Below are 12,110 nucleotides of genomic sequence, written 5' to 3' on the forward strand. Positions count from 1 at the left end.
TTTTAATTTAATGATTTCTAACAGTATGCAAGTAAGTTTTGAGACTAGTATATATCACATATAATCTAACCCTGCCCGACTGGCCAATACTGATATCCAAGTAACAATAGTAAAATATTACTTGTAAATAAATTAAGAACTATAAAAAATATTTTTTCTTTTTTTTGCAGAAAACATCTTATATAAAAATATTTTAATGTACACAAAAATCAATTAAATGAATAAGAGAAGTTAAATAATTTAATTGTTTCCAAATTAAAATATCTAATAATTAATAACATGGAAAATAACTATTAAAAATCTTTGCCAAATACAAATATCACTGGTAACACATATTTAACACATCCACGCATATTACTGATACATAAAATACACACATATATAATTAGTAAAGTCATAGAAAAATATAATAATTAAATATAAGAAAAATATAGATTTGAAGAAAATCTTTTTCCTGTTACAGAACACTTATTTTCAAAAATATAAGTAAACTTCATTTACATAACAGTATGAGATACAATATACATTATAAATATAAACAAATAGAGAATAATAACTTTCATTTACATAACGGTATCACATATATACAGTACACAATCAGAATAATAGAGAGAATGACAAGAGGGTTTCAAAACATAGTGTACATAACCTATTTTTACATAACAACTTCAACAGTATAGAATATAAAGAAAAGCATAATAACATTAGAGAATAACAGGAGGGTAAAAGAGAGCGTACCTTTTATGGTTAGAACATTTACAAGGCTATCGTATAAATAAGCTTTTTAGGTATAAACTATTTTTGTTACGTAAAAGATATGTTAAATAACTGTAGTGATCATAATAATAAAGATAAACCTTAGGTATTAAAAATAGCACACAGATGCTTACCCTATTTAAAACTAGAACCCCAGAAATATTAATAAAATTTTATAAGCCAAACATTAATAAAATGTTATTAAAAAAATACTTTTAAAATATTGCACAATAAAATACTTTTTCAAAAATTTATACAATACATATATATACATAACAATTAAATATAAAAAAACTACGAATATTACAGTGGGTTTCCTCCAAAAGAATGCTTGCCATTGAGTCCGTTTGGCTGAGTTTATGCTTATGACTTAACGTGACTTATCTGATAAACTGAGAGTTTATGGGTCGTTTAGTTGATGGGTATTTGGAATCTGGTATGGAGTTTGTCTAGGGCTGTAAACGAACCGAGCTGCTCGTTAAGCCAGCTCGACTCGACTCGGTAAGAACTCGACCCGGCACGCTGACAAACTCGAGTTCGAACAACCAATAATGTTCAATAAGCTTAACGAGTCGAACCGAGTTTTAAGTTGTTCGGCTCGACTCGACTCGTTAAAGACTCGTACTCGGTTTCGACTCGACTCTACTCGTTAAAAACTCGACTCGATAAAAAATATGCATTAAAAAAAGAGAAATTTAATTTTAGACCTTGGTTTTAGACTTTAAATTCAGCTTTTTTACTGTCAATTTTGTAATCAAAATTTTTAATTTTTAAATTGTGTACTAAATAGACAAAGCCAATTGTTGAAATCTGAAAAAAGTAGAAATTTTATTGACAAGCTCGGTATCGACTCGATTCGGCTCGACTCAAATCGTTTCGTTAAAAACTCAAACCCGACTCGGTCTTTAACGAACTCGAGTTCGAACAGAAAAGAAAGATCGATAAGTTTATCGAGTTTGGCTCGACTCGATAAAAAAAACTCGACTCGAACTTGACCTCGGTAAAACTCGGCTCGGTTCGTTTGTAGCCCTAGGTTTGTCCATTCCAAACCCATACCTGGTGTTTGGTTAGAAAAAATAAAATGTCAAACTCATACCTTAAACCCCCGAAATATAGGTTTTTGATACCCAAGTGGGCAGGTGGGTATGAGATGGAAGTATGAGATTCCTCTTTGCAACCCCATACCACTACTCGAACCAAACGACCCCTTAAGAGGTAAATTTTGACTTATTAATGACTTGTGAGTTATTAAAATATAATAATGATGATAAAATTAATTTATGAGTAATTTATGACTTAGGAGTAAATTTTATCAAAAAAAGTTCAAAAAAATTAGTCATTGAAAAAAGTACATCAAACTAACTTCTGGCTTTAAGTCAGTTTCTGGCCTATTTCTGACTTTAAGCCGACTTGTGACTTATTACACAAACAGACATTTTTCAGCTCAAAACCGGAAATGACTTAAAGCCCGGGTTTTAAACCACACAAACAGGCTCCTAATCAAGATGTAGTCTCAGAAGCATCTCCCACCTGACAATTAGTACGGATAAAAGAAAGGTACTCCCTCCGTCTTTATTTACTTTTCTCGTTTGATATGTTGGGATTGTTCATAACATATGATAAATTATTAATTTACGTCTAATTTATAAGACTAAATATAGTCATGAGTGATCTTGTTAGATTCGTATTTATGAGCACTTTAATACAATTAAATTTTTATATTTAATACTACTACGAAATAAAAGATATTAGTGATAAAAAATATTTATTGGCAAACGTGAGACAAAGGCAAACAAGTATTAAGAGACGATAGAGTATAAGTCAAGACCTTATTTGTTACCCTATTTGTTAGGTACCTCCTTGGCTGTTTTGCCTTCTCTATATATAGAGGCCGTTTGGGTTCGAATCAAAAGAACCGAAATTTTCAAATTAAAACAAACATTATATTATAAATAAAGTTAATTTTAAGAATTCTTTTAAAAACAGTAATATCTATCAATCACCAACACTTCATCAAAGATAGATTTAATTAACTTTACAAATTATATATTATTAATATGGTATACAAGATATATATTATATAAATATAAATATATATTATATATTGTTTGGACTATTCGGTCCGGACAGAAATATTTATTTATGGACCGGACCGAACTGAATTTTATTTCGGTCTATTAAGTTTGGACCGAATACACTCAATTTCCAGAAAATTAGGACCGAACCGAACTGAATTTTCACGGCCGGTTCAGTTCTATTTTTCGGTTGCGGGAGTAAGGAGGTTGTTTCCATGAAGACCGCCGGCTTCGTGCATAATATAGAAAATAATGTGTGAATTTGAAGTACCTTAGCCTGTGGTATTATTCACGCAAGACTTACCTGTAGAAGATGAGACCAATGGGGGGATACTAGTCTATTGAATACGCAACTTTTAGTGGGAAGACAACGGTTACCAGAAGACGCGATCATTGGTTGAGGAAAACGGTTTCCATCTTGAATTGGAGCCCAACACTAACATGAGCAGGTGCACCGCATTGAACAATATTGAATAATCAGATGAATGCATGAGAAAGCGTTGGCGATAAAGATCCATGAATTGAATGCAGTAACACATCTTGACGAGTTTCAACAGTCGGACAATTTGGACTACAGGGGGTTCGAGACACGAGACTTCTTCGTATTGCTTTTGCACCACAAGGAAGTACACTTGGGATGAATCTTGATTATATTCCCCAAACATCTCACGAATCATCCCAATTCGTTCAGTATGAGGGCGGTTATTGGAAAAATTGAAGAGAAGAGGACAAGAGGACAACGTTTTCCAACATTTTCTTTTAGGTGTCGAAAACGGATGATTCGCGACGGGGGTCCTATTAGGTGGACGCGGGCGGTGTCAGGTGTGCTCGTATATTTTTGTAAGCAGAGGTGTTTATCAAACCGCCCACACCGTATAAACTGTCCACACCGCTCCGCACCACATCGCAAAATGCGGTTTTTCTTTTTCGTGATGCGGTTGCGGGTTGAAATTTTAACAAACCGCGCGGTGCGGTGTGGGTTACGGTTTGACATTATACAAGCGCGGTTCAAACCGCACCGCACCATTATTTTCAAATGTATAAAAATATATCACATATAATTACAGATATTTATATTATATAGATAGATTATTTATTATGATATTATATCATATGTGTGTGTACATATATGTTCAAATTACTCAATTTAGTTTTAATAATATAAACCAAGGTTAGATCCAAGGCGACAAATTAAAAATTATAATTATATCTGTTTTCAATAAAATAATTTGTCAGTGTTGAAATTTTTTCATTATCATCATTATCATACTTATAATTTAGTTTATATATCTTTTGATGAGTATCATAACTCTAAATTTGTAAATACACACATACACACATAAATCTATTTCAAAAATTATTTTTAAATACATATACTTTAAAATTATATTTATATTGTCATTCAAAAGTATAATTTTTGTATGTATAAACCACATAAACCGCACCACAATTTTGTGGTGTGGTTTAAACGGTTTTTATATTACGCGGTGCAGTGCCGTTGCAGTTTACGAAATTTCTCAAACTGCATTCTCAAACCGCATGTGCGGGTTGGTTCGCGATTTTAGGAAAAACTGCACCACCCGCACCATGAACACCCTTATTTGTAAGTGTGGAAAGGTATCCCTTTTAGGCCTGTAAACGGATCGGATTTGGATCGGATCTAGCTAAATTCATATCCTAATTCATTTAATTTTGTCGGATTCAGACCGGATCAGGAGTCGGATATTTTACAAGTCAATCCATATTTGGTCCATTCAGGTCGTGGATAATCGGATCGGAGATCCGATCCACTAAACTTACGAAATATATTTTATCGTGGACAATGTTTTAACCTTAAAAAAGGAAAAAAATGATATTTTCTAGCTATATTAATTCATGATTTTTAACGTAATAAGCACAAAAAGAAATTAATAAAGCAGTAAAATAAAGTCTGCAGTTTCATGTTATTAATAAGAATATAGGGTCACGCTCGAGAGAGAACCAGTCCTTAAAATAGAACCACATAACCAGTCCTTAAAATAGAACCACAGAACCACTAAGGTTCTGCTGCAGAACCCTAAATTTAAAATAGATTTTTAGGTTCTAAATCTAAATACATGTTTTTTTTTCATGTTTTTTCATCGTTGTGTGTGTTCAAAAACAATTTTAAAACATAATACATAGATATCGACATTTTTTGCATGTGAAGTTCTGTTGCCGAACCCGGACTAATAGTAGAAATAAGGTAATGTTATATGGGTTCTCGCTCTAATGGTTCTCTCTAGAACATGACCCAATATAACTTAATAACTTTGTTGGTGGTTCAACATAGAATGTATCAAGTACGTGAATAGAAGAATAATAAATAAATTGCTTAATATTTTTGGAGGAAGCAAATTATGGTATACTCTTTTCTTAATAAGGATTAAAATATTTAAGTGGAAGAGTTTAGCTAGCTCCCATGTGTTTATACTCACTCTGCACAAAAAAAGAGTGATTGTTAAATTAGCCGGATAATAGAGTGAGAGTCAGGTGATCAAGACTTAGGAGCGGCGGATCGGTTATAAGAAAATATGATTTAGGGTTTCGTCTTGTATTTTTAAAAAAATTTATTTTATATGTAATATATTAATATAATATAATATATTATAATACGATATAATATATAATATATAATATAATTAGGCATGGTCGGGTCGAGTCGGATCGTTAGCAGATCGTATTTGACCATATCCATATTCATTATTTATCAAACCAGATTATTATCGAATCAGATTATCAGCAGATCTGATCGGATATTTTTAATAAAGATCAATATTCATTTATTTAACTACGAATCGGATCGGATATCTGATCCATTTACCTGCCATATCCACTGCATTTTAAAATTAGGCGTATATCTACAGTAACACACAATTCGTCATTCTTCTACGTTTTGGTGCGCAAAGCATAACAAGAGCTTCGGTTGTTTTATATGTCTGTGGTCCTATTTTGTTGGCATAAAGACCTGATTCTAAGTCATTTTCAATTTAAAACTCATAAATACGGAATATGTCATATTTCTCAAGTCAGTTTAAAATTTGAAAAAAATAATAGAAATTAGTTCAGAATATTTTTTTATAAAAATTACACATTACACATAAGTTACATATAAATCATTTTGATCTTAATTATTAATTTATAATAACTCATAAATTATTAATAAATCAAAATTATTTAAATTGACGTTTTATACTTTAACTTACGACAAAAGTTACGTTCAGTCTGCCCAGGCCAAACGGCTCCATGTCTCTCTGCGTTGAATGAAAGTATAATAGTATGAGAATCCAATATAATCTTTTACGTTCACATGCAACATTTCGCCATTTGTCAATAAAGCAAGAATCACGATTCATGCATGTCTGCATGTTGCAGGTGTTTAAATAGTTAAAACGCAGAGGAAACACACCTAAACATATCCACTCCATCGGTAGTGAAATAGTCAAATAGGAGCAGGAGAAATCAGTGACAAATCTTATAGTCAGGGGAGGCTAAATTGTATTTTTGAAAATGTATGGATTTCAATTCATTAACATTAAAATCATTCTAATTTATTATATATTATATGAAAATAAAATAAGTTACAATAACATATTCTTAGGAATTAAAATTTCAATGATGAGAGCTTAATTAATTTTTATATTTTTCAATATATAAAATTAATTTTTTACTTTCTTTAGAATTCAGGAGTTTTAGGCGTCTCCCCCTTAGTGGGTCTTTCCACAGATACAATACTGGTGAAGATATTTTATATTCGGTCTTTCTAATGTGTGCCCAAGGGCACACAATAATCATTAAATTCTATAAAAATAACATATTCTGATTGGTGGAGTTGATGTGAATACGGGGGGCCATTATCATTTATTATTTATCCACCAATCAAAAAGAGCTATTTTTATTGTAGTTAGGGACGATGTGCACTTGGGCATTATATTTTGTTTCTATCCAAACATAAAGCATTATCAACGCAATGGTGTGGGAACAACCCAATGCAGAAAGTTAATCTGAAACTAGGAAAATCGGAAATTGGGATATTTACACGTACTGAATGACGGTATCTAACTGTCTAGTCAACGTGTTACTGGAAAGCATTGTGTACAAAACGCTACAAGTAATTTAGTGTTTTTACTTTTTTATGACCGTGCCGGATAAAAGTCCCGCATGTATGACGACAATTAGACGGTGTTTAATTTTCAAACGTGAATATCAACACAACTTGTATTTAGCGTTCGGCTAAAACTGTAAGGGTGGAGGGCGGACGGGCAGAATTTTATAGTTTTAGAATGTACATAAATATATACTCCCTCCATCTGTGTCCTCTTTTGACTAATAAAAAGTTAATTTGACCAAATGTTGACTGTTAATTAAAAAAAGTTTATTAATTATTTTAAAAATCTGAAAAATGGATTTTGAAGGGAATTAATATATTTTGTAATCAAGTAAGTTTTTCGATCTTTTGAAGTAGAATGATATGTGTAATTTGCGGTCAAGATCTTGTCAATTTGACTCTTCAATTGTCAAAACAAGACACATAATATGAGATGGAGGGAGTATATTTTTAACGATCTCCTAGTTCTCATCTTCATATTCTTAAATCTTAAATTATATGTTTAATTTTATTATTTTTATGAGAAAAATGTTACTATTTAATATATATATATATATATATATATATATATATATAATTTACTTATTATAATTGAATAAAAAATAAATTCTGGAGATATAATAGCTAAAGGTAATTGACACTACTTGCCGTGTGTATTAAATAAATAAGTTGCAATACAGACCACAAATGAAATGAAAGAAAGAAAGAAATAATTAAACTAAGAAAAATGTTAAAACCCCATATATTTTTTCGAAATTGTTCCAAATTCTTGTGTAACATGTGTGTAAATGATAAAATTTTGTTACGATAATACCCGTGTACTGCTTTCAAGAATTAAAATATGACATATATTATGATTTGACTTGCAATACTAACCATTACTTCTTCTTCTTTTAATATATGCCGTTTGATTTTTTGACACGTATATTTAAAAAATTTGACCGGATAATTAAACGTATTATTTTTAAAATTTTATTTTTCTGATCAAAAATATGTAATTAAAATTTTTATTCACAAAACAAATGAAATTTTTACTGTTCACTCAAAGTGTCATATAAAAAACAAAGGATGCACGTACTAAACAGATGAACCAGAGTTTTACGAGAACTCCGTTTAAGGAGATTCTGGGATTCGAGTCTTCTACGGTGAATATGATAAATTTAACCATCGATATATCCGCCCAACCCCCGGTTACTTAACACTGCATAGGGCCGAGAATGAATTCAAGTAATTCGGATTCAAACCAAGATTCGGCTCGTTAAAAATGAATATAATTCATTTTCGAATAAATAATGAGCGAAAATTGAATCTGATTTTATAATTCAAGCGAATATCGAATCGGATCCTACCATTCTAGTATTCGGACATATTTATTTGGAATAATTTGATTAAATTAAATGTACTCGAATATACATTCATAAATCATGTATATTATTATGTATGATAAACATCATATATATAATATTTATATTAATATAATATTATACAAATGATTTCATTTTAGTTATAGCAAATAATTATTCCAGTATTCATAATTTTATAAATATATTCTACGAATTCGAATACGAATATACAGATATGAATAATTTGGTATTCATCCGAGCCGAGCCGAATCACATACGAATATTGATATTCAAACTCGAGTCTAATCTGAACGAACTTACATAATTTTAGTTCAAATCCAGACCGAATCCGAATGAGTAATTATAAATTCGAGCGGACTCCAATCATCGTAGCCGTTCAACTCGCTTTCACCCTTTAAGAGTGCACACTCAATACTTTGCAAGTTGGCAACAACATGCACTCTGAAGTCTGAACGAGTGCTTGACATCGAATGACTACAATTGCGGCCCTTCACTCAGACATTATCGAAACTCATTTGTTAGCTAAATTTGATGGCCCTTCTCTGGTCTCTGCTGCTTCTACTTGTCATTTCTTAAACACTCTCTGCAACAAAGAAAGCTTGTGGGAAGACATTTGCAATTCCACATGGAACTCCATCAAACATCCTCTTGTTCGACACACCATCTCTTCCTTTCCTGCTGGCTACCGCTCTTTTTACTCCGACTCCTTCCCTCTTCTGCGTGCTAACATTGGCCAAAGAATGCTCCGCGGTCATGCTCATGCTCATGCCTCGGAGCTGATATCAGCTGTTGATATACACTTTGAGAATAAACCACTTTACTCCAAAGTAATTGTCAACTACACGAATACTAATACGAGTGCTCCTTGCTTTCCTGGATCATTATTCTCTGTTAATTTGATTGAATGTAAGGAAACTGTGGAAATTCCATTGGAATACCAAGGTAATGAGAATGCATGCATGTCAAAGCTCGAAGAAGGCTTGAGACTCAGCTGGATTGTCATTGATCCGGCTCTGAAACGAGCAGCTAACGTGTCGAGTTTGAGGCCTGTTTCTGTGAGGCCATATCGGGATGGTATAAAAGTTATATATGCCACATTTCTCTCTGGTGACTGCTGTGGCATTCACACAACGGAGCTTGTTGAATGCAGGATTGTGACTATTTTTAAGTGTGATGAAGGAAAAATGTTAAGACTGAGAGAGGTGAGTTTGTGTGTGGTGGACATGGTTAGGACACGATTGGACCGGGGAAGGAGTTTAAGAATATTAGAGGCGGCGATGGAGAGGGCGGATCGAAAGAAAGAGAACGGAGATGGGAAGAAAATGTATGGCAAGTACCTAGAGTTTAAAAGAAAGAAGAAAGAAGAACAGAAGAGGAGGCGGGACAGGATATATGTTGTTCTCTGGGTTTTTCAGGCTATTATCTGGGTATTTTTCGCCATTTCCTTGATTAGTTTGCTCTATCCTGCTTAATTACACTGCAGACTACTTAGTTGCTACGAGATTATGGTAATCCGAATGGATTAGACGGTGTTAAGAATTTCTTTAAACTAACAACATAGATCTCGACAGAGACATGTTTCAGTTAGATAAATAAACAATAAATTGGTATTCATATCAGGAACAGTCTACCTAAAGACGGACCAGATTTGCGTCTAGGGCCTCCAACGCTTAAGCGGCCAAATTTTTTTGATATGAAATATGCAAAGCATATACTCCTTAGATCATCTCCAAGTATATATCATCTTTTAGATGATCTGTAAAAAAATTACACTCCAACCATGACCTTTTAGCAAAAAGAATATAGATGATCATGTTTGATTCACTAGAATTGTTGAACTAGAAAAGTTTTTAGGTATAATTCTAGCAAAAAAATTGTATAATCGATTTAAGTAACCATTACAGCTAATAAATTTGAGATAACCATTATAGCTAAGAAAATTGAATATCACCCTTGGAGAGGCTCTTAGGCCCCCAGAAACTGATTTTGACTGGGGCCGCGCCGCCCTGAACTCTTCAGGGCAACCCCTGATCGTTATTCCGGAGTATTCATGACTTGCCGCCTTGTAGCCTGTGTTAGTTGGATGATAGCATTGTCTGCAAGACAAGTTACCCTGTAATGGCGTATAGATTGTAATCTGCAATTGGAATTGCCATACACGTTAGTAAAGACCAGAGTTGTTGCGCGAGCTTGAGTGTTCATACAAAATAATTTGCCAGTTCGACAATAAACCAACCAACTGAAATACTTAAACACTTAAACACTTAATACTTAAGTGTTAGGAAAACTTATGAACAAACCTTGTGTGCACCTGAGCCTTACGCATTCTTTACTAACCACGGCTATTATAAGTACTTAAGCAACTTTGCACTTTGCTTTAGAAGTAATTACTTGAACATAGAAACAAATATATCAAAAAGTTCTTGACACCAAATGGCTTCGAGCTCTGTTGATCATGGTATTGGCGGAACAGACACATCTTCTCTAGATGTCCTTCACCCAGAAATCATCGAGACACGTGTTTTGGCTAAATTGGACGGCCGTTCTATTGCTTCTGTGGCCTGTACTTCCAACTTATTACGGACTCTCTGCAACAGAAAAAGCTTGTGGAGAGGCATTTGTAATTCCACCTGGGACTCTGTAAAACACCCACTAGTCCAACAAACTATCTGTTCCTTTCCTGGCAGCTATCGCTCTTTTTACAACGATTCATTCCCCGTTCTATGTTCTTCAAGAACTAAAAAGGGAGGCCTTCGCGATCAAGTAAAAACCAGGGAGCTAATTTCAGCTGTGGATATACACTACGAGAAGAATCCGGTTCACTCCAAAGTATTAGTCACCAATGTGCATGCCAGCAGCTTTCCACAATCGTTGTTCTGTGTGGACTTGATTGAGTCCAACGAAACTGTGGAAATGCCATTGAAATACGAAGGTGATGAGAATAAGTGCATGTTAAAGCTGGAAGAGAAGTTGACCCTGAGTTGGATTGTCATTGATCCTACTCTGAAAAGGGCAGCCAATGTGTCGAGTTCGAGGCCAGTTTGTGTGAAACCATACTGGGATGGAACTAGTATTAAGGTCATATACGCCACAATTCTCTCCGGTGATTCCTGTGGCATCTATAAAACAGAGTTTGTTGAATGTAGGATCGTAGCTATATTTGGCTGCGAAGAAGGAAAAAACATTGAACTGAGGAAGCTGAGTTTTTGTGTGGTTGACATGGAAAGGACACGTTTAAAAGGCGAAAAGACTCTAAGGATACTGCAGGAGGCTATGGTGAGTGGCCAAAGGAAGAAACGAAATGGTGAAGCGAAAGAGGTGTATTCTAAGTATTTAAGTATTCTAAGCGAAAGAGATGTTAAGAAGAGGAGGCAGAATATGTTATATTCGGTTTTGTGGATCATCACTGTATCATTTTGGTTTTCTTCGCCATTCGCTTAGTTACTTTCCTGTGTTTTACTAATTAGTTACTACAAGTGAAGCAAACCAGTTGGTAAGGCAGTAGGTTTTTATTATATGTGGAACATAGATGTTAAAATGTTTTACTGTCATATTAGGTTGCGTTCACTTGGATGGAATGGAATGAAATTTTACTCTAAATTGGGGTTGAAGAAAATTTATATGATTTTCATTCCTTCAATTATTCCCTTCCGAACTAGTTGAATTAGAACTCTAACACGCATGTTTTGGAAGGAATCCTCATTCCACTTCTTCATCATATTTCCTTGCGGTCTTCATCATAAAAAATTTAGACTCACTCATATTTAGTTATTATTATCTCATACAGTC

General features: G+C 33.5%; 2 protein-coding genes across 2 annotated transcripts; both read left to right on the top strand.

The window, feature by feature from the left end:
• The first annotated feature begins 8,791 nt into the window (after window positions 1-8,791).
• Window positions 8,792-9,793, top strand: LOC108213585 (F-box protein At2g27310). The gene has a single exon (XM_017385389.2). It carries the CDS (start codon window positions 8,792-8,794, stop codon window positions 9,791-9,793), a length of 1,002 nt encoding a protein of 333 aa, XP_017240878.1.
• Window positions 9,794-10,754: 961 nt separating this feature from the next.
• LOC108212395 (probable F-box protein At2g36090) lies at window positions 10,755-11,762 on the top strand. The gene has a single exon (XM_017384122.1). It carries the CDS (start codon window positions 10,755-10,757, stop codon window positions 11,760-11,762), a length of 1,008 nt encoding a protein of 335 aa, XP_017239611.1.
• The last annotated feature ends 348 nt before the right edge of the window (window positions 11,763-12,110 follow it).

Source organism: Daucus carota, chromosome 3, assembly GCF_001625215.2.
Source record: "Daucus carota subsp. sativus chromosome 3, DH1 v3.0, whole genome shotgun sequence".
NCBI lineage: Eukaryota > Viridiplantae > Streptophyta > Magnoliopsida > Apiales > Apiaceae > Daucus > Daucus carota.

Coding starts and splice junctions, on each gene's coding strand:
- LOC108212395 (XM_017384122.1), top strand. CDS start 10,755: ATGGCTTCGAGCTCTGTTGATCATGGTATTGGCGGAACAGACACATCT.
- LOC108213585 (XM_017385389.2), top strand. CDS start 8,792: ATGACTACAATTGCGGCCCTTCACTCAGACATTATCGAAACTCATTTG.